The sequence below is a fragment of the Rousettus aegyptiacus genome, unplaced genomic scaffold (assembly GCF_014176215.1).
Source record: "Rousettus aegyptiacus isolate mRouAeg1 unplaced genomic scaffold, mRouAeg1.p scaffold_m13_p_14, whole genome shotgun sequence".
Lineage (NCBI taxonomy): Eukaryota > Metazoa > Chordata > Mammalia > Chiroptera > Pteropodidae > Rousettus > Rousettus aegyptiacus.
This window is the reverse complement of record NW_023416289.1, coordinates 10,219,328-10,244,976: the sequence shown is the minus strand read 5'-3', so window position 1 is coordinate 10,244,976 and position 25,649 is coordinate 10,219,328. Positions and strand designations below refer to the sequence as shown.

General features: G+C 43.4%; 1 protein-coding gene across 17 annotated transcripts; it reads left to right on the top strand.

Moving 5' to 3' along the window:
• Positions 1-9,663: 9,663 nt before the first annotated feature.
• Positions 9,664-23,652, top strand: ZNF23 (zinc finger protein 23). 17 transcript variants are annotated; one of them, XM_036231399.1, is made up of 6 exons: positions 9,664-9,775; positions 10,156-10,263; positions 15,123-15,187; positions 17,549-17,675; positions 18,280-18,393; positions 21,391-23,652. In XM_036231399.1, the coding sequence occupies exons 3-6, from the start codon at positions 15,155-15,157 to the stop codon at positions 23,190-23,192; spliced, it is 2,076 nt and encodes a 691-aa protein (XP_036087292.1). In that variant the 5' UTR covers positions 9,664-9,775; positions 10,156-10,263; positions 15,123-15,154; the 3' UTR covers positions 23,193-23,652. The 17 variants fall into 17 exon arrangements, with proteins under 17 accessions (XP_036087292.1, XP_036087293.1, XP_036087289.1 ...); XM_036231400.1 differs by lacking the exon at positions 9,664-9,775 and adding an exon at positions 9,787-10,065 and having other exon boundaries at positions 10,156-10,249; XM_036231396.1 differs by lacking the exon at positions 9,664-9,775 and adding an exon at positions 9,787-10,065.
• The last annotated feature ends 1,997 nt before the right edge of the window (positions 23,653-25,649 follow it).

Here is a 25,649-nt window from a genome sequence, read left to right as displayed (position 1 = left end):
AAAAAATTTATCAACATTAATTTCTAATATGGATAAAGCCCACACTAAAAAAAATAAATAATAACTCTTTGGGGTCCTCCGTATCTTTCAGAATATTTCGGGGCCCTGAAATCAAATTGCTAGAGAATAGGAAATATTTAAGTTTCCTCTCAGCTCCAAAATGTAAGGGTTCTCTGCTCATAAAGCAATTTAGATCACATATCGCTTTTGGAGGGCAAGGGCAGGGGCTCCAGATCATTAATCTCTGAGGTCAGCTCAGGACAGAGGGGGCAGTCCCAGGGCCTGACTCCATGCCTAGCCTAGAGTCTACATCGTTTGTCTGCTCTTAGTTACCTGGATTCGTTCCGACCTTAACCGCTCTGTGGACTTCAGACAATCTTTTTCCTGTCTTGGGCTCACACACAACTCCCAGTTGCGATTCAGCACTCCGAGACTCATTATTTTCATTCCTTTGTCCTCACCCTCTTTTGTGCTCATGCGATGTGTCAGTTTTTACCTTGACCCTTGAGTAGACCCTGCCACCATCTTTCTGTACTGAGGCTTTCATAACAGAGGTCTTCCGATCCTCAGAGACTTCCTGGATTACAGATTAGCCCGCAAGTGGTTGATTTTTCCTGTTGACTGCAGCAGGTGTAGGATTGCAACAGATGTCATGTTTTAAACCCTTTCTCCTTGATGCCCTCTGGGGAAGGGAACCAGGGTGGCAGGAGAATCAGGCTGGAAGGGAAACTTATCCTTTTGTAATACCTTTTCTATTATGGATCAAAAAATAAACTAACACTTCGGTTCAAATGAAGGGAAGAAAATCTTTCCCAAAGTTTATTTCTTAAGAACGTTCTTGTTCAGATGTTCAGCTCTGTGTGGGGGGCAATCACCTTGCTAGATGGTTACAGACACAGGAAATACGGCACAGGTCTCTGGACAGTGAAGAATGAATGTGCATTTCAGGATAAAAATGGCCTTGGGAGCTTCAGGTTTTTTTCCCATTCAGTTAACTGAGTCATAGTTTGGTGGAATAGACTAAGAACATTAATTGGCCTCTCTCACTTTAATAAAATGATTTTTAAAAATCTGGATGTACTATAAACTTAGATATACTCTATATTGTGTATACTGTACATATTGGAGAAACATGCTTTCTGTTTATTTGCTGGTGTTCAATGGTTAATTTCTTCATACCCTGCTTTCATTGTTTCTTGGTATTGTCCCACGCTGATAAGTTTGGAGAAAGGTCAGTGTAGGTGCGCTTCACAGCCAGATCACTTATTTGCTCTGAGGTCTTTTGTGAGTCTTACTCTTGGTCTCCATGACCCACACCTGTCAAACAAGGGTGAGACTTGCTTTTGAGGGACAATTAGGAAAGAAACACAGGACCCAGACAACAAAATCTTTTGGAAAGTTAAAAGTCCCGTTCAAGACCTAAGTAGTAAGTAGTATTAACTATGCCTCATGCTTAATTCTAAAAATTTCCTGAGAAGGAAACAAGAAACTAGATATCGATTCTACTTTCCAGATTAGAACAATAAGGCCTAAGCTGCAGAGCAAGTCATGGTCGAGCTTTCTGTGTCTGTCTTTTCTCAGTCCAAGGAAATATCCTCAAAGCCAGAGGTTAGGGGTCAGTGATCTTGCGGGCGAACAGCGGCAGGATAGTTCTAAGGGGGTCCGTTGCTAGCTTCTCAGCTTCACGTTTGGTCTCTGACAGCAGGCTTGCTTTCCCTTCCTGAAGCCCCTTTTGTAATCTGCCCTTTTCTTGCTTTACAAAAGAAATGCGTATTCTTAACCTGCCCTGAACTGCTCCAGGAAAACCTTTGGGTCATCAAACAAAGGGACACTTTGAAATATGAATTTCCGAAAGACTTCTTTAATCATTAATTGGGTTGGGAGGGTGGGGCAGGAAAGGAGAGGGACTGCCTACCATTTATCTTCCATTGTCTGGTACATTTTTTGTTGTTGTTGTTGTTGGCAGGAATTGGCCTGCATTGGTATATTCTGAATCCAGAGATTGTAGCATGGGATAGTGGGGTAGAAATGATGTTACCTCTTCCCTCTCTAGTTTATCACTGAAGAAAGCTTTGCTCCTGGCAACAGCCCCATGAAAGCAAAGCAGACGTCAAATCCTCAAAATGCCTTCCCCCTCCACATTTAAGGTAAACCATTTCATTCATTCCATTCCATTCAGTACTCACCTGGCACATGTCCTTTGTGGAAAGGAAAGTCGTACTGCAGAAGGGTGCAATTCACTAATGCGGATTCTTTTCGAGGAAACTTGGATGTGTTCTAGAACTCACAAATTATTTGAGATATACTGGATAAACTTTCCAACAAAAGTATTATGGGATTTCTTTCAGATTTTCTGTGCACTAATCAACCTGATAGTTAATTACAGTAGTTTTATCAAAACATATCATGAAATATCCCAATAGCAGTCAATCCTCATCTTATTTTTTTTAATAATTGTTTAATGGTACAAGGGCCAGACCAATTAGTACAATGCGTATCTTTCTCTTTCATAGGAAAAGTTTAATCATGATGTCCAGCAAAGTTAGCAAATTCTGATTTTGATACATTATTTTCAAAAGCTAAACACCTGGTATTGATATACGCACACACCTAGATGGTGTAGCCTGCTACACACCCCGGCTGTATTGTATAGCCATTGCTCTTAGGCTATAAGCGTGTACAGCATGTTTCTGTAGGGAATTACAACTGTAAGCCGTCGGAATGCAATGTAAAATATGTGCGCATCTAAACATAGAAAAAAGTACAATAAAAGGTGTGAAAGGCAAACAATGGTACACCTGTATGGGGGCACTTAGCTCGCAGGACTGGGAGTTGCTCTGGGGGAGTCAGTGAGTGAGAGGTGGGTGATGTGAAGGCCTGGGACCTTGCTGTGCACCACTGCAGGCTCTCTAAACAGCGCCCTGCAAGCCCTTCCCCGGCTTCCGCTGGGCGCAGCCAGAGGTGGAACATCGAAGCCGTCAGCTGCTCCACGAACAGGGATGCGTGCCGGACTCACTGGAAACACGAGGAGAAACCGCCTGGGTCAGGCACGGATACCGTAACAGTGAGAGCCACGAGGGAGAGGGAGGGGGCCCGAGGAGCAGTGCAAATAAGAAACCAGGATGGAGAGGTAAAGGAACGTGGGGGTTGTCATGGCAATGTGGTCTCTGCGATGGAGCAGTGGTCAGGTTAGGGAACTTTGTGGTCTTCCTAAAAAAAAGGTGTTTAACATGGAGAGAGTATAGAACTGAGGGCTTGATATTTAGACCTTGGAAATTTGTTTTTGGTTCCATTGACCCAATCTGGTACTAAGGGCTCTCTCTGGCATTGAATTGATGGAAGAAATAAAAAAAAAAGTTATCTATGCTTTCCATCATTACGACCTGAAAATCTTTCCAAAGTACAGGGTCAGGCTGGCTCCATCCTACCACAGAAAGCTCTCACTAAAGTGACAGTGGCACTTAATACTTGTAAGGACCTGTGTCCTTGCACAGGATCTCGGGTCCTCAACAAAGAATTGACAGCAATGCACTCCGAAGACCACCGTGCTGGTTCTGGGAGGACTGTAGTGACCTCTGACTGCGTAGCGCTGGGGACGGGCTCCTCTGTGCTGACCCGGGTCAGTGGCTGCCTGGCGGGGAGGGAACCTGTGCACGCAGAGTGGAGGCGCCGCGAGCGAGAGGGACTCTAATGCCAACATCTCACAGCTGGTGCTCCTGTCAGAGAGAAAAACTCCTCCCGAACCACATATCCTTCCATTGCTTACAGGAAATTCAGCTCCTTTATAATCTTATGGTACTGCTCTTGTATGTGTGGTCCGTTGTTGACCAGAAGGTCGTTGTGTGGTACGTGGCTGTCCTGCATTGTGCCTATTCATCAGTGCATGGGTATTTGGGCTGTTTCTACCTTTTGGTTCTTATGAATAATACCATTATGACCATGGTGTACAAGTATTTGTTTGAATACCTATTTTTAATTCTTTTGGATCTATACCTAGGAGGAACTGCCAGACTTTCCCACAGCCACTGCAACATTTTATGCCACCAGCAATGCACGAGGGCTCCACTCTCCACACCCTCGACAACCCTTATTTCCCACTGTTTGAAAATGATGGCTAACTTACTGGGTATGAAGCGGCATCTCACAGTGATTTTTATTTGCATTTCCCTGATGGCCAATGATGTTGAGCATCTTTTCATGTGCTTGCTGGCCACAACTACCTAGTTTTCACAAAATTATTTTAGGGGCTGTGCAAGCAAACAACAACAACAACAACAACAACAACGACCACCCTGTAGTCCAAGGCAACTCACAATCGAATGAGAAGATATGGAAAATTTTCAATTCAAACTCAGTGGCACAGGGTTGAAAGGAAGTTAGCCACACATTCAAGTATTCTCAAACAATAGGTCTCTAGCTTTCTCCCCTCAAACTTTGCTGCATATTAGAACCACATAGGAACCTTTTAAAAATCCCATACTCAGGCTCTATCTGTACGTAGGGAGTTGGATCTTTATTAGGGCCCTGTTGACATTTGGGACGAGCTAATTCTTTGCTATAAAGGGCTTTCCTGTGCATTGTGGGATGTTTAGCACCATCCTTGGGCTCTACCCACTAGATGCCAGTCAACCCTCCCCCAGCTGTAATAACCAAAAGACATTGCCAAGTGTTTCCCGGTGGGAGGAACAAATAGCCCAACTGAGAATCACTGCTCTAGGTGATGGGACCCAGGCATCATATGTTTAAAAACCTTCCCAGGTGATGCCAATGTGCAGCCAAGTTTGAAAACCAGTGCTCTGATGGCGTTTCCTTTGGAAAGTGTATCTTGGTGGAAAGTCCCGGGAATTTTGGAGTAGTTTTTAATAAACTGAGATTTACTGTTGATTCATTAAGAATGGATATATATGTATTGAGCCAGATGAGCAGTTCCACTCATCCTATCTGGTAAGCATCTGTTTCTTTCTGTCAAGGGAACTTTGGAAAACAAAGAGGCTGTGAACATCTTGAGAGGCCAGGAAAGCCACCTGAACCTCTAACTTAGAAGCTGTATAGCAAGCTAATAAAAGCGACTCAAGCTAATAAAAGGTCTAACCAACACTCGAGGGTCCACAGGATGTATTTTTTTTGGTTCTGAGATGATATCTACCATGGACTGGAGGATCCCTGTGGGCCAGGGTCTTGTGCCAAGGAATCTATGTACATGTTATCAAATAAGAAGACATCTAAGTAAATAATAATAGTAATAATAATAAGTAGGTCTGGTTTAAGAAATAGGCATGTCAATACTTCTGAGATACATCTTAAACCGAAGTGGTGTATGTAAGCATTTACACATTTTGAGTATGCCCCCCAGTCCCACTGTGGCAGGAATTATGTTTTAGCCCACATTATACCCTTTCTATCTCCTATCTGCTATGGAAGCCAGAAGGCTAAATATTTGCCTTCCAGATTCCTCTGCTTTTAGGAGTAGCCATGTGACATAATTTTGGTCACTAAGAATTCAGACTCTATGAAGACACAGATTTTTGTCTATTTTGTACTCTGCTGGTCAAAACTCACCAAATTTTATACACAAAAAATGTCCAGTTTAGGTAAGGGGATAGGGCCAATGTCGTTTAAGGGCACAAACTTGTAACTAGTAATAAGTAAGTACTAGAGATCTAACGTACGGTGTGGTGAATATAGACAACAATATTGTATTACAGTTGTCAAATTTGCCGAGAGAATAGAACTTAATTATTCCAACCACTAAAAAGAAATGGTAATTATGTAACATGATAGAGGTGCTAATCATTGTCACGATGGCAATCATAGTATATAAATGTATCAAGTTAATGCGTTGTACATCTTAAATTTATACAATGTTATATGTCATATATTTCAATAAAAATGTTCAGTTTATTGCATATTAATATTAATATTAATAACATGATAAATAAAGAAGCAGTTGTCAAGAAAATTAAAAAGCAAATTACAAATTGGAAACACAGAACATTTCTTGGCCCCTCAGGAGGCCAAGGTGGGAGTCCTGAGAGGAGGGGAAACACCAAGTCCCTGCTTCTCTGAATTTCAGGTAAATGGCAGAGCTAGCTGAGGTTTTTCCTGCTAACGCTAGATGTCACCAATGTGCTGCGCAAATGTGGCTGACGCTCGGGAGTGCTTATTTAATATTCAGGACAGGGTCAGGCTCTTCAAGTGTTTGAAAATTGTTCATCCTCCCTTCCGCCCCATGCCAGAATATGATTGCTGTGGCTTTATTAAAACTCCCTGAGCCTCGGTTTTCTCTTGTTTAAGATTCATTCCACACCCCTTGCACCCAGTACCAGGCGGGGTCAAGGTGAAGGGAGGGTGCCAGCATCCATGCTCTGGGTGAAGGGTGTCCCTGTGCAGCAGTTCCCGCCTCCAGGTCTCCGCTCAGACCTTGCTTCTCATCGGAGGTCTTCCAGCTGCAGGCTTCCCTATGCAAATCTGAGCTGGAAGGAGCAGCCCAGGGGCGGGGAGCATCAGGGAAGTATCTGTATAAGGTGCTGCAGGCAGGAGAGGAGGAGAGGTGCGGAGTCCAGACGATTCCCACCTCCTAAGGAGCTGTCCACGCTTTTGGAACAGGAAACCTCCTGACCCTCCCAGACTGAACAGCTAGCTCCCTGGGTTCCTTCGGCGAAGGCTAAGGCTGTAACTAAGGCTCTCCTAGTGTCCGTTGGTCCTGAGCTTCCAAACCCACCAGTTTAGTACTAGAAATCCCATGTAACACAAAAGTTATTATTCCCAAAGGCTTTTTTTAAATGAAAAATTATTGGCGTGACATTAATAAGATCAAATAAGTTTCAAGTGTACAATTCAACAGTATGTCGTATATATATTGCATCGTGTGTCACCACCCAAAGTTAGATTTCCTTCCGTCACCGAATATCGACCCCTTTTATCCCTATCTACCTCCTCCCTGCCCCCTTCCCTTTGGTAACTACTAATCCACAGTCCGTGTCCATAGATGATTTCTCCTAAGAGGTAAAATATGAAACCTTTCCCACCAGTTTTAGCTCTTATCAAGATAACATATTTCCACTCCGTACATCCCACATGCAGTTCTTGGATCCATTGCTCTTTTTTTGAGTTTCAGCATTGCGTACCTCAGCGGCCTTCCTTGGACAAAGGTGGATTTATCGAGGAGCTGTTTTTCAGCACTTGCTGTGCGGCAAGCTTTGTTTAAGAAACTCTGGAGGATACAAGTTATGGAGACAGATGCAAAGAGCTGAAAAGAATACGTTAAGAACTACTGTTGGTGTATACGCAGTGGGTTGTGGGAGCCCAGCAGAAGTAGGGGTTAGCGGAATTCCCATTTAGAAGCTCAAGTAACACTCATTCAGGGGTAGACCAATACAGATGACAGTGGATCTGATGTGGAGAAAAAGGCGGTAGATTATCTGGCCTGAGGAAGGGAATAGAAGATTCGAAAAATCATTGCAAAGAACTCTGCAGTTTAATGTACAAGGGAATCACCAGGTGAGCATATTCTAAATGGGTATTCCTGCTGGAGCACACCTGCAAATATTCTTCTGTTTTTTTTTTTTTTTTTTTTTCTAGTAAGTAGTGCAAGAGCATGAGGCTTAGGACTCAAAGCCTCAGCCAGACTTCCTAGAATCCAGGGCTGGCAGAGTCTGCAGCATACCCTGGCCCCTAGAGAACAAAAAGGAGGGCTGAGTCTTAAATATTAAGGAATATTTCATTTTAGTGAAAAGGGAAGAAAAAGTAGACAGCGGACGGTCACCAGGAGGGAACGGTGAAACTGAAGCCAAGGACGGGAGTTTCATGTTTTGCAGAGAGCGAGTAAATGGAAGATGATAAAATGAGACAGCACTTTAGCCCCTTATTTCGATTAGTTTAGAAATGAAAAAACATATAGTAAATGGTAGCAAATGTTTTTCAAACGTTTTTTGACCATGCGGCTCAATAGTTATTACATTTTGCAGCAAACCCCTGTATACTCATATGTACTCCGAAGCTGGAGTATGAGGAAACAGAGTTTATGCTTGGCATTACGACGCGCGTGAATTCCATGCTGTTCTGTTCTAACATAGACTAGTGTTTTTTAATCGTTTGATAGTTAAACACTCTTACCAGTTTCACATCTAATAGGTAGACAGTTTGAAAAAACACTACTATAAGGAAAATTGGGTATAAAGGGATGATCATTAAGCCCAAGTGACTTTGAGGATTTAAAGAAGGAGATGAAGAAGAAAAGGGACGGTACCGCTGAGTGAGCGGTGTATCAGGGGAAGGGAGGGAACGGCATCAGGGACGATCGGGCAGTGTGGGGCTCGAGACAGGGGCTTGAGATAAGAGGACGTGGAAACGGAAGCGACGAGTGTGGGAAAGTCTTGACTAGCAAAAGAAATCATCTTCAGCACCAAGGAACCCATATTGGAGAGAAACCCTCTGAGTGTGTCAAGTATGAAGACACCTTTAGGACTTCCTCCCACCTAGGTGATCATGAGCATGTCTACCCTGGAGGGAAACCTGTGCTGGACATTTGTGGTTTCGATCTCCCAGAGTTTTTTTACCCCCTTTCACTGGTAATCATACCCTGAATTTCCTTTTGAATTCCATCTTCTACTCGGGAGTGGAATGTGTGACACAGGCCTGGCTCTGCTGCGGATTCCTCCCCCTAAGCCATAGCTGTTGGTTCAGATGTCAGTAGGTGACCCAAGATGGTCAGTTAGAGTCCCAGGATGTGGCCTCAGTTAACAGGAAGAAATACTCTTCTTTTTTTCTAAATACTCGTCTTTTTTCCTTGGTCTCACAACTGAGAGGATCTCCTGGATTCTTGTGGAGGCTGAGAATAAAGTCAACACAGCAAAAAAGAAGCAAAAGTTGGAGAGCAGTCAATTTGACGATTCTGTTTGAAAACTACATTAAATCACATTTGAAGCTGGAAATGAATGAATCTTGGTTTTTGAATTCCAGTAACCAAAAAATTCCATTTTTTTGCTCAAGCAAGTTTGAATATCCTTGAGCTCCTTGAATAACCCCCCAATGAGACTTAACTGTTTTCTCACAATTTTCAAGAGGAGAAGCAGGTACAACAGTTTTTACTCTGTCATCTACAAACTGGAAATACCAGAAAAGATTTTTAATGTGAGATTTGTCAGTGTTCCCTGGTGGGCAGGGAGGAAGAGCTTTAGGGAGGCCGGAGAATTAAGGACAGAGGATGCAGGAGAAGAAACCTTAGAGCTGAGCAGGAGGAAATGTAGCTGCAGGCCCAGCATAGAGATGGACTTCCAGACCCTGAAATACGTGAACCAGCCTACATTTTTAAGTATGTGATTTTTCCATTTCTCATTCGTAGGGATATTAGGATATGGTCTTGGATATTAATCTGAAGAACTCAATCAATCAGTTTAAGCATGATGAAAGCTTATTTCTTGTTCACTGTAAGGTAAGCAATCTAGATAACAAAGGGGTGGTCCGACAGCGTGGCTGTGTACCGATCCGGTACGGAGACGCCCAAATCTGGCTGCACCGGCAGCTTTACTAAAATACAGCTCTCCCGGGTTGAATCCTGCGCGCGCGTCTCATTCTCGCCTGCTTCAGCCCACCCAGGACAACCGTCACCGATTCAGGAGAGGCACAAACGGCGCGAAGCTCCCCAGCACGGGTTTTGGCCGCAGGGGGCGGGGGCGAGGGCACCACCGAGAGGGAGAGAAGCTGCTTCTAGAAAGGCTCGGCCGGGGCCTCGTGACGCACTTCCGGTCGCGCCGCGGGGCCGGTTGCCGCGGAGGTGAGTGTGGGGCTGCGGGAGGCGGGGCGGTGCCCTGGGCCCGAGGCTCGGGGCGCCTCAGGGATGCGCCTGCTCCCGGGTTGCAGCTGGGTCTCCCTCGCCGGGTGGAGGGAGCAGGGCGGCGGTCCCGCCTCGACTCCCACTCTGGACTTGGTGGCCCAGTACGTCCGGCCCGTGGAAAGCAAAGCCTGTGTTACTGTCACAGGCACGAAGCCCCGAACACTTCGTTGGGGGAAGATGCTACTGGCCTTTTGGAAAGGTGAACCAGAGCAGCCAGAGGGTGGAACGAGGTGATAGCACGAGTCTTTTGACATGTTGAGGGCGTGCGAGGGCTTTTACCGAGCACGGATTGCTTGAATGAACCCTGGCTTCTGACGCAGGGTCGTGAATCGGACCAGTGGGAGAGCAGAACAGGCAGAGCCCCTCCCATCCATCTGAGAGGAAAAGGAGCCCGGCTTTGTCTTCTGCAGCGCTGTGAGTTCCAAAAGGTAACTGGGCCCTACTCTCCGGCTGTGGGATGACAGTGACCCAGGAGTGATACCTAGAATAGAATTACTGATTTACTCAGTTCTAGAATGCACATACAGTAATGCCGATTGCTAATTCAATACTTCGTGAAAAGCAAGGTTACTAATGTCGACCAATAGAGATCTGAGGCTCTAAACAAGTTTATTTGGGGTCTTAAAGGATTTGAATTCAAGAGGGATGCATATTTAGTTAACAACCCAAATCGAACTCTGGAGAGAGCAAAGAAAGGCAGAGTTTATAAAGGCAAAAACTACAAAATATAATTTATGCAATTGAGGGATGGCTGGCTAAGTTAACATGGAGTGGTTCATTCCAGTATGCAAAGGAGGGAGGTGAAAACAACTAAGGAAGGAAGTAAAGTCCAAATATGCCCATGCGACAGTTCTAGGATGTTCCTGGCTTGGCCTTGAGCTGAGTTTAGCAATAGCTTAGCAACCTAACAGCACCTCTGAGAACTGAGGCACAAGATGTACACAGGCCCCATTTCCTTAATTGCCACCTGACTCTGTTTTAAGTGACTTTCCTAATGTTTATTCCATTTAATTTTTTTTCCCCATTATCACTAACTAAAGGATAGCATTTGGTTACAGGTCTTTATAGCCTTGTGGTTTTAGAGAGAAGCATGTTAAAATACTGTTTTCGTGTTACTTAGTTATTTTCTTTCCCACCACTTCAGTGTGGTTATGTTATTAAATTGTAACATTTGCCGTTGTCTGTCTTCCTTACTGGGTCATCACCCCCGTCCTATCCTGGCTGGTCGATTTTATATGTACTTATATATATTTACTTGGATACACGAAACATTACCGTGATTGTGAAAGTCAGAATGAAAGGCACACTCAGAGAAGTGCCACTCCCCCCTTCCCTCTTTTCCTGGGTTTCCTTCCATCCTGTTTACATTCCTGGATTCTTGTCACCCACTTCCCCACCCACACCTGAGGCATCCATTCACCTTAGTTTCTGCTTTATCCTTCTCTTTGTTTTTGAACAAATGAGCAGATACACATATATTTTCTTATATTCCCATGTTTCTTATACAAAAGGTAGCACACTACCTTTTGCACTTAGCTTTTTTTTTATTTAACAGTATACTCTGGAAATATGTAGAGATAAATACATATTTTTAAAATGTCATTCACACATACAGAAGACTGCATCTAGCATGGCAGTTAAGATGCATAATAGTAAAATCAGAACCAGTGAACACACCACCTCAGTAAGGAGGACGTTGTGGGACGGCTGCAGCTGACTGTGTGTTCCTCCCCAGCTCAGCTCCAAGCTTCCCACCCCTACAGGTAACAACTGTCTTGAATTTTGTGTTAATCATAGTTTAGCTATTTTTAAAAGTAACATCACATATACTTGTATCTGTAAACAATGTGTTTGTTTTTGAGCTTTATGAAAATGACATCATAGTGCCTATAGTTATCTGGGACCTGCATAACTCAATATTATGTTCCTAAATTTATCCATGTTGTGTGTAGCTTTGAGTCATTCATTTTTACTGCTGGGAATGTTCCGTTGTAAAAACTGGATGACAGCTTATGTATATTCTCAGCGAACATGTGAGTTGTTTCTGGCTTTTGGCTATTAAAGTACTGCTAATGATGAGTGACTTTGTACATATCTCCTGCATAGAACTTCTCTAGGGTATAAGTGTTTAAGTTCAGGCATCAATGTCAAATTTTATCAAACACCTTTGGCATCTTGAGATGGGGAGTATGTTTATCTCTTTATTTATATGGAAAAGTATAAATACTTTATACTTTGAGCTTTGTCCTAACGTTGTCCTAACATTGAGCTTTACTTGCATTTATGGGGCGATCCCTCTTAGTCATGGTATGTCACTTGAATGGACTAGTGGAGTCCATTCCTTATTAGGATTTTTGCATCAGTATTCATAAATGAGACTGGTCTATGGTTTTTGTATCAGTATTGTGCTGCTGATGAATGCATGAGGTCCACAAGAGGTCTGCTGCTTGGGGTGTTTTATTCAAAAATGAGAGGTGGTGGTGGTTAGATAGTTTCATTTACCTGCAGCAAGTAAGGGAGATGGGGGATTTACATCCAAAGTGTTGTCTCCTGGAAGGGAGGGTTAGCCCTTGCTCATATACGGTTTGGTCAATTACGTGTTGATTTTTTCTTTGCAGTTGGCTAAACTTATCCAGATGGTTTCTCTTGTCAGGCTCATCGAGTTTCAGCTGCATCTGCAAAATACTGTGCTACATCTTAACAGGCAAGAATAGCATTTAGTAAGAACCGCCCAGACCTTCAGACCCTTGTCTTATCTAACACTGGCATCTTCTCAAGGACTAGGAATCTTATTTTGCTGTTCTCTGATGCAATTTAAATAGTATTGGAATTATTCATTTCTCAAAGGTTTGAAAAGATTTGCTCATGAAACCAATGGGCTCAATGTTTTGCAAGAGTTCCATTTTTATTGGCTATCTCAGCTTAATGAGGTAAAATTAATCATGGGTTACAGAGAAAAATCTATGTAATAAAATGGGCTGAGTTGATTTATTAGATTCAAATAGAATTATATGTGCTTCCATCATAGAATAAGTTTTTAAATATCCATAGACTATTTTTTAAGTGAATACTGTAGCCATAAAAACCCTCAAAAGTCTAGAAAGCAGAAGTAAATAGATCAAGCTCTTTAACTTCCAGTCAATAAAGCCATAAATTCTAAATAGGAGAAGAAATTAACAACATATTATCCTAAACAATTCTTCGGTCAGAGACAAAAGACAGTTGCTGACTAGCTATAAGTTAGTAATTAAAACATAAACTTAAAAAAAAAAAACAAACTCCTGGAATGTGGCCAATATGTATTTAAAGGAAAATTTATGGCCTTCTAGGTTTAATGGCCAGATGGGAAAGTATGAAAATAAATGAATAAATCATGCAACCTTAAGAAGGTAGGAAAAAGCCTTTCATTGTCTAGCTTCCTCCAAAAGCAAAACATAGGACAAAGATTTTCGTGCAGGTAATTTATTTGGGAACGTAGTCCCAGGTACAGAGTGGAATCCGAGAGGAGCGAAACAGAGAAGGAAGGGGAGCCAGTGCAGGACGCTTGTCAGCCTGGCCCTTCTGCGTTCGACTGGTGCTCTATCTTGAAGGATCTTGGAGGAGGCTTGGAATCTCATCTGGGGCATTACTGGGGAAAACGTTTTTCCATTGACCTCTGTCCCTTGTTGGTCAAGGGTGGCACCACAAGCTTCTGCTCTCCTGTTCTTCAGGGTCCAGCAGGTGTCCACAGGTGTCTGCATGTGTCGTACACAGGACACCAGAGAAGCCCTGCAGCAGGAGCCAGGCATCGGGTGTAGATCCTTGCAGAGGTTGCACCTAGGCAAAGCTGGTCAGAGCTTCTGGAACTGGACTAAGTGAGATGAGGATCGGTGTCTAAGATGTCTCTCCCAGAGCTAAAGAAACGAACTAAGAAATCAGAACTTGATGAATTAGAAACAAATAGAAGAAAAACTCCTAAATAAAACTGGTTGTTTGAAAATAAAACACTGATAAATAGGTAAACCACTGCCCAGCCTTATTTTATTATAATAGTCTATTTGGGATGTCATAACAAAATACCACAGACTGGGAGCCTTAAGCAGCAGGAACTTATTTTCCACGGTTCTGGGGGCTGGAAGTCCGAGATCGAGGTGTTGGCCGATTTCGTCCTGGGCGAAGGCTCATAAGGCAGCTATCTCTCTTACCACTGTGTCCTCACATGGCCGAGATGGAGAGCTCTGGCGTCTCTTCCCTTTCTTATAAATACACTGGCCCTATTCCCACCCTTAGGACTTCATTTGACCTTGTGACCTCCTTATGGGTCTTATCTCCAAATACAGTCACATGGCGGGTTAGGGCTTTATCATACGAGTTTGAAGGGAACACAGTCCATAACACTAACCAAGGGGAAAAGGGGGCACATATGTTCAAAAGCAAAGTAGCTCTAGATAGGGAGGAAACGAAGAGTGTTTTCTACGACTGCACTAAAGTCGTAGATGAAGACGTAGATGAAGTTTAAGAAAGTAAATTTTCAAGACTGACTTGAGGAGCAATGAAAATCAGAAAACAACCAGTCAGCGTGTTTTGGAATATGAATAAGAGGCGCTGGGCCGTGGGGCCCTAGACGCCGCAGTGGTCCCCTCAGGAAGCTGAGGCCTTGGCTTCTTCACTCTCGGGAGGTTGGAAGGTCGGAGGAGGCAGCCGAGTACCTCATTTGCAGCCCAGCTCCCTCGAGGTAAGTCTGAGCCGTGCAGAAGGCTGACCTCCCAAGGTCTCTATAGAGACATTAGGACCCTTGAGGACACTCAGCTGTGTGACGGAACAGGCAGGCTACTGAGGAGCGACTGTCCCCTTCTCCAATTGCTGCCTCCCTGAACCGGACTCAGGCCTCTGTGCTGGGGCCGCAGCCTCTCCAGCCTGTCTTCTCTTGCAGTGTAGTCGAGGATGGTACTGGTTAGAGAAAGAAACACATCAAAGATCTTGGTAATGTTCTGCCTCTTGAGCTGAATCAGTGAATCTTTGTTTTATTATTATTTATGCTCTGTATACATTTTATGTACGCTCGTGTGTGTGTGATGTGTGTCAGAACTGTAAAATCTTAAAGTTCCTGGTAGTGAGCATCAGTGTCATGACTGGGAGGAGTCCTGGCACTGAGCCAGTGAGCAGATCACCTCCTTTTTCCTACGGTAACCCCTGCTTGCACTCCTATCTGGTCACAGGCTACCTGCATCTTAGATCTTCTCTGAGGAGCTGTATTGTTCCTGGTAGGAGTGTCTTGCTTCACACTTGTCTCTGTGTTTTTCCTCAGCTCCAGCCCCTCTCTGAGAGAGAGACCAGGTGATGGCAGCCATGCTCTTGACAGCCTGGCCCCAGGTGAGCTGTGAGTCCTTCAGCTCTTCCTCTGGTAGTTTCGAATTGGAGAAACTGAGAAGGGAAGCTGGTGAGCCTTGCGATGAAAGCCGGAGAGCGCCTCTGTGTTCCTGCGTGCCATACTGGAACTTGTGGGAAGAGGGTGACATGGAGGGGCAGAAGCAGCAGGAGAGGTGTCCGAAGGCAGGACCGCAATCTGCAGCGCACCGAGGTTCTTTGCTCCTCTGGCGTAGGAGGTCCCCCAGCAGAGGGCTCGGGGGAACAGATGCGGAAGCGGCCCATGTAGGGTGCTCTGTGCATGGATGTGGATGGAGGGCAGAAGAGAACCGGGATTCCAGGGACCGGGGTGTAGGTGAAGAGGAACCAGATCAACATAAAGGATGGATCTGCCTCTCATTTGGGGGGAAGGGGAAGATGAGAGGATTGGGCTCAAGGGAGGAAAAAAGACTGAAGGACCCATGGAGCAGGATGCCTCATGTGTCCCTGAGGGGCTTTCGGGGCTCAGGGCTCAGGGCTCAAAGTTAAAGTCTCATGGAAGCTCTGGACCCTTTCCCCCAGAAAAATAAACATGCAAACCAAATTTCCATACAATTTCAGGGACTTCATAGACCCCCTGGAAGCTCATCCATGGACCTCCATGGACTACAGGTTGAGAATAATCATTGTCACAGTACCTCCAGTGACATTGTTTGAGGTGTCCTATGCTGCAGGCACTATGCCAAGCACTTTGCATGGATTGCTCAGTCCTGACTACTGTCCTCTGAGATAGATGCTGTGTCGTGCTCATTCCATAAGAAAAAAACATGAAGGCAAAGGGGAATAGAGTGACTTGCTCAAGGTCACACAGCCATTATGTGATTCTTAACTGCCCAGCCTTATGGCATGTATAGAACCAGTGAAATTAGCATGGTTGGATTTGTGACAGCTGTATAGGGAATGATTTTCAGGGGATATTCAAAAGTAAGGAGATCAGAAGAACTCACTGGTGCAGGTGATGTGGGCTTCATCAAGAAAAGTAGTTGTTCAGGTGGGGGGAATCCAGTTCAAGCAGTGCTTAAGAAAAGTTTTAAGACCTAGAGTCAGAGTAAGGATGTTGGGGTACGGGAGAGGGAGGACGCAAGAATGAATCCCCAGGGTTCTAGCTGAGGTGTCCTGCACAGTGGTGGTAGGTGACACCAGCTGAGGTTCAAATTTGGGAGGAGGCACCAGCTTACTGGGATAAAGGGTGTCAGTAGCAGGCAGTGGAGGCATTTAATTTTGTGCAGATAAATCACTTGGCGAGAGATTCATAGACCACCCAGAGGATGGACTGCAGTCGTTGCTGAGTGAAGGACAGTAGCGTCAAGCAAGACAGATCCTGGCAGAGAGGCGTTGAGGGCAAATTCCTGCTGGTGCATCCCCAAGGTGGTTAGAGAAGGCTGAGGTGGGCAGACAGGACAGCAGAACTTGCAGCTGCCTGGCGGGGGGAGTTGGGCCTGAGAGCAGCGCACAGCATCAGCCCTGAGTGGCAGTCTGTGCTGACCGCATGGCTTAGTGACACAAAGAGCAGCTGGAAGGGTGGCCACGCAGCTAGCTGACAGAGAAGCTGAGCTCCCTTCTTGTTCAAACCTTGGAGAAACAGTGAATTCTTAGGTGAAGTTAGAAAGGATGAGGCTCCAATAGGAAAGAGTAACAAAAAGCATTGGGTTTTCAGCAAGACCCAGCTGAAAGCAGAATCAGCTGCTAACCATGCTTCCTGACCCCCCAGTCCCCAAGCTGATCTGGGCAGCACTGAGCTTCCTTTGCTGGTGATGCTGGAGCAGAGGCTGCACAGCCCTTTCCTGGTGAGTCAGTGACAGGAATCAGGCTGCAGGTGGTCTGGAGGAGTTGGAGGCCGTAGCTGTTCTTTGAGGGTGGCTTGAGGCTTGCAGCTGAGGGCAGGGTGTGGGAGCAGCTCAGGGCTTAGTTTAGGCACAGGGAGCAGGATGGAAAAGCCAAGTCCTCCAGGGGGTGAAATGAGAATGCTAGAGGTCAGGGGAATGCCGGTGAGTTGGTCTTGAGCTGTGTCCGCTGGTGACAGGGTGGCTTAACTGAAAGAATGGAGTTGCTTTAGGGGAACTTGGTTATGGTAATTTTTTTTTTTTTCATCTCAACTGATGTTATCTCTTATACGTGTAAAAAAAATGGCGTGAGTTTCCTCTGCTGTGAGAGAAGTCTCATATTCCTTGGTTTACTTTCCAAGTGTTTTTCTCAACTCTTTCCCCTTGTTGTTAGTTTTGTGCTTTTCACATGCTCCCTCCCCAAGCCCTTATACTGCCCTCTGCCCCTCACTTAGGGCCTGAGCCATGGATTTGGCCCTAGGGCAGCAGGAACCTGTTGTTTCAGAAGTCGGTGACCTTCGAGGATGTGGCCGTGTACTTCACCCCGACGGAATGGGATGGCCTGTCCCCTGCACAGAGGGCCCTGTACAGGGATGTGATGCTGGAGAATTATGGGAATGTGGCCTCACTGGGTAAGGCCTGCACCCTGGGACCCAGACTCTGCTGGTTGGGGTTTCCGGGGTTCCTTTTCCTTTCTTCTGTAGGTGGGGTCTCCGGTAATCCTTTACTGAGTGGGAACACCAGGGGATTCTTAATCCCTGAGAACCAGAAGTCTGGGTAGGGCAAACCCCATGTCTTTTTTGGACCAATATAGGACTTTGTTGGGGCTAGTGTGTATTCTTGATCCACCTTGTAGAGGCTGGCTGTATTTTGGACACAGTGTGGAAAAAAAGTAACTTCCTTTCCCCCCCTTACCCTTTCTCCATCTTAGGTCTTTCCAAGTGTTCTCTATCTCAGGCCAGCATCAAAAAATGGTATCCCTTTGGGCAGAATCTCTGTTTGCTCTACATGAGGTCTCCTGGGCCCACAGTCTGGGCCCTTTCCAACCTCTGTCTCTCCTTCTCAAGCCTACCCCGCTTACACCTTGCAAGTACCCCCTTCCCCAGTCCTTATGCACGGACACTCTTGGGTTCTTACTTTCTCTCTTCATTGCCGAGACAATCTGAGAATAGGCTTAGGAACTCATCTGTGAGAGATTATTCATCCTTCTCTACTATTTCTTTTTATCCAAAACAGGATTTCCACTTCTCAAACCTGCTGTGATCTCACAACTGGAGGGAGGAAGTGAGCTGGAGGGCCCATCTCCACTGGCTGCTGGAAGAGGCACGGGCCGCCCAGACCTCCGGACTGGTAAGGGAGGCACATATTGCCTATTAAGATGGAAAGTTTAACTGTAGAAATAACGTCAACTTTAGCAACATATAAGCATACCACATTTCTTGACCAGCTGTACAGAGTGAAATAAATTTTGATGATTTGTAGAAATAGGTACAGTAGAGACTTTTCTATTTTCACAGTCTTTCTAATTTCAAGAACATCATTTTTCAAATGCCTCATTTTAACTTTTTTTAATGCTAACTTGAGAATTCTACCTTTTGCAGAAAAGAATGAGTGAATTAAGTAATTTTGGGGGGTTGTTGCTGTTTTTCTAAGTATTGTCCATTTAATGCAGAGGATACAAAATTAACATTCTTTTTACACAAAAAGGTAAAATAGTCTGGTGGTTAAAATTGGCTCGAGCAGAGTAACTGCTAGATGATTTCCCATTTCCCGTGAGGCCCAGAGTTACAGTTTTTGAAACAGACTTTCTGAGGTCCATTGCCAACTGTGCTACTTCCTAGTTGTGTGACTTTGAGCAGGTCAGTTATTTAGTTCTCCAGAGCCGATGTTCTCATCCCTGATAATGGAATAATAATAATAACAAAACTAGATAATATTACTAGTCTTACATGTCGAGGATTAAATGAGATAACATATATCACGTGCCTGACTTATAGAGTGTGCTCAGTGATATAGTTTTTATTATTTTTGTTTTTTTGGAGGTGATAGTACTATATCAAATAGCCATCTGCACTGCAAGAGAGTTGTTAGCTGTAGTTTTTATAGCTACCTCATAAAAAATGGAGGACATGCTAATAAGGAAGAAAGGAAAAATAGATATTGGTTAAGTTACCAATAGCATCTGCCACACCACAGGATTGGGTAAAGGGAAGGTAGCTAGTGTAAAAAAAATTGGCAAAGAATGTAAGTTGTTGATCCACATAAGAAGTACGTATTTTAATCATTGTGAAAAATGTTCACCCTCAATAGAAACCAGTGAAATAAAAATTTAAATTATGAGATGTTTCACCTATCATATTAAAAAAAATTAAATTATAGGAAATAATGGCAAGAGTACAGCATAACAAGAGGTGAATGGGAATCATTAGTCTTTCTAGAAAGTACTTTAGCAGTACATATCAGAAGCCTTTTAGAAGCTTGTACTTGATAACTGGAAAAGTCCCTTTTAGGGCTATATCCTAATAAAGTAATCAGAGATCATAGACAATACATGTGCACAAAAGTTTGTTGTAATGTTTTATAATACTGGCAATGTGAATTATTGGCACAGAATGGTTAAATTAAGGTACCACTCAAAAGATACAAACTTCCAGTTATAAGATAAATAAGTACTAGGGATGCAATGTACATGATAACTATACCTAACACTGCTGTACAATGTATAGTAAAGTTATCAAGAGAGTAAATCTTGAGAGTTTTCATCACAAAGGGAATGTGTTTTCCTTTTTTCCTTTTTTTGTATTGTATCCATTCGAGAAGGTGGATGTTAGTTGAACCTATATATATACTTAAATCAAACCATCATACTGTATACCTTAAACTTATACAGTGACATATGTCAATTATTTCTCAATAAAACAGGAAAAATTAAGGTACCTCTGTAGGATAGAGTATTATTTAGCAATTTAAAATTATATTCTTACAAGATATTTAAAGATACTGGAAAATCATTGTTAATGTGAAGGAAGAAAAAGTTCATTTCTTAAAAAAAATGTTTTAAGAAAAAATGGTTGGAAAGAAAACGATTGAGGAAGAGATACTTCAGATCAGCAGTAATTATTGTTAGGTGATTGTATTTCACATAATTGAATTTTCTTTTGTGCAAGTTTCTAGATGTTATTTTTATAATCAGGAAAAGATGGATATTTAGAAAAAATATCAGTATTTAGAAAATGTTTGCTAGGGAGATCCAGGTCATATGGGTCTTTTAGGGGTGATCATAATGATGTACTGGGGTAGGAGGCTGTTACATTTGGTTGAAGAGAGATGAGAGATCAAAATAAAGGCAGCATTTTTGGCCCAATTTTGAAAATTTGGGAACAAATGCAGAGATCAATAGTCCCAATATTGGCACTATAGGGATTATAGAAAGTTTAATCAGTTTATAGAAAGAATTTTAGGGGATGACCAATTTTAAGATTGAGGGAAGAGGTTAAAGGAAAGGCAAGGAGAATGCAGCAGCGTTCTGGAAGAGGTGGGAAGAGATAGGAATAAAGGGATCAAATGAGCCTAAACAGAGCCTTTGTGAAGTAGAAAAAAAGGTTGGAGGAGAAATTTTGGAAAGCCTGGAGTTTAAGTTTTAAAGAAGGAAACAGAATTCTTTCCTTTTTGCGTCCTGGTGCTGCTAACACTTGCCATCCTCAGTGTTGCCACATGTTGGATCCTGTACCTTTTCCTTAAGCAATTTCCATTTTTATTAGCAAGGGACTCAGCAACATAAGGATAACAGAAAAAACTCAGAGCGTAGTGCAGTATGGTGATGGAAAGAACGCTCATTTGGTGGATAAGACCTAGAATTTTGTTCCGCTGCTATCACTTTAGTCTTCATGTGTTTGGTTATTGATGTAGAGACTTTAAAACTTATAACATTGGCACGTACTCAAAACAGTCTGAAAGTATATAAAGTATATAAATCTACCAACTTACTGTGCAAGTTTGCTTTCTCTTGCGCATTCTTCCAGAGGTTTTCTAGGCATATACAAATGTACATGTCAGCCCTTTTTTATTTTCCTTTGCACAAACGGAATCTATTCTACATACCATTTCTCAACTTGTTTTTTCCGCGTAACAGTATATTTTGAGCATCTTTTCTTGTTGGCATATATGGGTTTATTTTCTTACCAGCTACATTTAATTCCACTTATAGATGAACCTTAGATTTTTTGACTTAGTCTGGTGATTTTAAAGAGCCCTTTGATTACTGTGATCCTTTATTCTTTCTAATAGTTTTCTTTTTTTTTTTCTAACATGATTATTATATGACATTTTATGTTTTGTTTCTTATAGTAGATATTGATATCCAGACTGACAATAATATGACAAAGGAAACATATGAGGAAAAATACAATTCATCATGTGTACTTCATGGTGACTTTTCCCAAGAAACAGACTTTTCAGAAGCCTGTGTTCTAGAAAAAGAACAATGGGAAGTCCACTCAGTAGGAAGTATGAAGAAAGAAAACAATGCGATTGATGGAACAGTGAAAGACAACACAAGCCCCATAGAGGAGTGTTTCTTCAGTCAGAGTCCAGATTGGAATCAGTATCATACCATCATTTCCACTGAAGAGCAGCCTCCTGAGTACACAGGATTGAAGAAAGCCTTGAGCTTTGACACAAAACTTATTCATCATGAAATAAGTAATTCCAGGGAAAGACCTGAGTGTGAAGAATTAATGGAAACGTTTAGGTATAACACTCAACTTAATCGGCATCAAGATAGGTACCATGGGGAGAAGCCCTATCAGTGTAAAGAATGTGGCAAAGCCTTTAGTGTTAATGCAAAATTAATTTGGCATCAAAGACTTCATAGTGGAGAGAAACCCTTCAAATGTGTGGAGTGTGGGAAAAGCTTCAGTTACAGTTCCCATTACATCACACATCAGACAATACACAGTGGGGAAAAACCCTATCAGTGTAAGGTATGTGGGAAAGCTTTCAGTGTTAATGGGAGTCTAAGCAGGCATCAGAAAATCCATACAGGAGAGAAGCCCTATCAGTGCAAGGAGTGTGGAAATGGCTTCAGTTGCAGTTCTGCATATATCACACATCAGAGAGTCCACACTGGGGAGAAACCTTATGAGTGTAATGACTGTGGGAAAGCTTTCAATGTTAATGCAAAATTAATTCAACACCAGAGGATCCACACTGGAGAGAAACCTTACGAATGTAATGATTGTGGGAAAGGCTTCAGGTGCAGCTCCCAGCTCAGGCAGCATCAGAGCATCCACACTGGAGAGAAGCCCTATCAATGTAATGAGTGTGGAAAAGCCTTCAGTAGTAATACAAAACTCATTCAGCATCAGAGAATCCACACTGGAGAGAAACCTTACGCATGTACCGAATGTGGAAAAGCCTTTAGTGTCAAAGGAAAGTTAATCCAACACCAGAGAATCCACACGGGTGAGAAGCCCTATGAGTGTAACGAATGTGGGAAAGCCTTCAGGTGTAACTCCCAGCTTCGGCAGCATCTGAGAATCCATACTGGTGAGAAACCCTATGAGTGTAGTGAGTGTGGAAAGGCCTTCAATGTCAATGCAAAACTAATGCAGCATCGGAGGATTCACACTGGGGAGAAACCCTTTGAATGTAATGAGTGTGCAAAATGCTTTACTTCTAAAAGAAACCTACTTGATCATCACCGAATCCATACTGGAGAAAAGCCTTATCAATGTAAGGAATGTGGGAAAGCCTTCAGTATCAATGCCAAACTAACTAGGCATCAGCGAATACACACTGGAGAGAAACCTTTCAAATGTCTGGAATGTGAGAAAGCATTTGGTTGTAGTTCCGACTATATCGTACATCAGAGAATTCATACAGGAGAGAAACCCTTTCAGTGTAAGGAGTGTGGAAAAGCCTTCCATGTTAATGCCCACTTAATTCGGCATCAGAGAAGCCACACTGGGGAGAAACCTTTCAGATGTGGGGAGTGTGGCAAAGGCTTTAGCTATAGTTCTGACTGTATTATACATCAGACTGTCCATACTTGGAAGAAACCATATGTGTGTAATGTGTGCGGGAAAGCCTTCAGGTTTAGCTTCCAACTCAGTCAGCATCAGAGTGTCCATAGTGAAGGAAAATCCTGAGGAGGATGTAGAAAGTTCAAGGTTAATGCTAAACTAAATCAGATTCACCTTGATGGAAAACTCTAAGAAAAATGAATATGGCAGAGTCTTCACATGGAAACAAATCATTTTCACTTTATTTAGTTTTAAATCAGGAATGATGACCAGTTAAAAAATAACATTCAAAATGAAGTTTGATATCAACAGCCAATTTGAAGACATAATGAAAGAGAATATCCCATTCCCAACACCATCAAGAGAAGTAGATTTTCTAGGAATAAACAATTATTATGCAGGATCTATATGGAAAAATCATAAAAGAAAAATAAATGGGGAGGAAGAGGAAACTTGTTCTTGGATAGAAAACTCATGAAGATATTCACTCTACCTAAATTAATTTATTTCCCTTTCGTTTTTGGCAACAACCATGCATCATTTTTATATAGAAAAAAAACAATAAAGACTTCCTTTAAAAGTAAAATATGAGTTTTCTTTTTTATTATTTTCATGAAATAGAGAAAACATATCTATAAGCATAAGATAAAAGCTAGAAACCAACCATAAGGGAAAACATTGATAAACCTACTTTTCAAAATTAAGTATTTATGTTTTTGTTTTAAGTAATCCCAAGTAAGCTTAAAAGATAAAGCACAAAAAGTGGAAATACCTTTGTAAAATTTGTGATATAAAAATGTAATATCTAATATGCAAAGAGGCCTTACCATTAAGAGAAAGATAAAAGATCTAACAATACCCAGCTAATGACACTAGCATGCAGCTTTAAAAAAATGTTTAAAAGATACAAAAAAAAAAAAAAAGATGTAAAGTAAGACGTTCAGTCTTGATAGTACTCCAAGGAATGAAAATTAAAGCATACACACACAGTCACACAGAGGAAACCCCCAAACTTCTCTCCCACAGACACAACAGGTACACACAGTCCATCCTATAGACATACGCAGACTCCTATATACACAGACACATAGAGACATAGGCCACCTCCCCACCCCAGACATACCTTCTCCCTTGTGCTCTGTAGCTTGAGTTATCGATGTTGGCTGGCATTGCTGTCTTGAGTAATTCGAAGGAACCATTTCTGTCAGAAACCCAATGACGTGGTCTTGGACTTCAGCAGAATGTCCTAAAGATGCCACTGTATAAGTCCTTCCCTCCCTCATCCCCAGGCTTCTAGGAGTCAAGCACGTGTGGAGACAGGCCCTGGAGCTCTAGAACGGAAGAGGGAGCAGGGACCTTCTTCCCCCTGACCTTCTGGCTCTGCTCTTCTGGAAAGCTCCAGACCATGCACTGAGACACCAAAGTGTCCCAGGCCATGGGGTCCAGGGCCATTTACTTAGAGAAAGTGAAGCCCAAAGGTGGATGGCACTCTCCCTAGTTACACAGTAAATCTGTAGCTGATGTCACTTAACCAAGTCAGAGAAGAGGTCAGAAGGCCACAGCTCACTCCGACCCTCCTGATTCATGAACAGCCTCTAGCTGTTTTCTGGATGTGGCAACCAGTGGAAGTGAGGACAGGAAGTCCTGCAGTTCTGGTGCCCAGCAGGGTCTGGCAGTTTCTGCTGTGATAAGACCATCACTGAGGATAGAACCTAATGTCCCAAATCTGCCACCAATGTTTTGTGTGACCTTGGCCTTTCTGAGTCTCAGGCTCCTGGTCAGCTCGGGGTGGGGTGGGGAGGTTTGTCCCAGGGCTCAAGGTGCTTTCCTCCCAGATGGTTCATGAGTGATTTCTTCATCTCTCTACATTTGTTATTCTCCAGGATAGATCCTTCTGTCAAAATCCCAAGGACACCAGGAGAAGAAGGCAGACATTTGCAAAGCCCCATGAAGTCCTGTGGCCCGCATCACTCAGCTCCCTGGGGCCAATGGAGGCCTATGGGGACAAAAAGGGGCCATAGTACCGGAAACCCCCGTCCCCTCACAAAAGCACTTATTTTCTGAACTGGAGCCACGGGCCAGGAAGAGCTAGGGTGAAATCAAGTGTTTCTCCCTCAGCCTGGGTCAGTGTGTTCTGTCCCTACAGCATAGAACACCTCCACCCTAGCTTGTCACACTGGAAGGGCCCTCGGAGGACATCTGGTCCGTCCTCGTCCAGGTTAGGAGGAGAAATTGAGGCTTACAGGAAAACATGGGTGCCCCAGGGCACCCCGCAGATCAGATCCTGGTGAGAGGGCTGAAGCAGGGCCGGTATGGGAAGGTTTATGGGCGGGTGGAGGCCGGGCTCAATGTCATCTTAGGGGGTGGGGAAAAGAGGTGCAGCACAGCTGCCCCCTGGGCTGGCGGCCCTATCCTTGCGGTGGGGCCCGAAGTCCTCAGAAGACGCTTCTGGGCTCAGCCTCTGAAGTCCGCATTCTCCCCAGACCTCAACCCCATTTGTCTGCTATCTTCCAACAAGGAACTGAGAACGCCTTCCCCTTACACGGTCCATTCAATTCAATTGAACGTTGCAGAAGGCAGGCC

Bases quoted from the DNA above. Each gene is read 5' to 3' on its own strand.
- ZNF23 (XM_016164506.2), top strand. From the start codon at position 15,267: ATGAAAGCCGGAGAGCGCCTCTGTGTTCCTGCGTGCCATACTGGAACT. The intron at 17,676-18,279 runs GTAAGGCCTGCA...TATCCAAAACAG, and splicing joins TGGGAATGTGGCCTCACTGG to GATTTCCACTTCTCAAACCT. The intron at 18,394-21,390 runs GTAAGGGAGGCA...TGTTTCTTATAG, and splicing joins CCGCCCAGACCTCCGGACTG to TAGATATTGATATCCAGACT.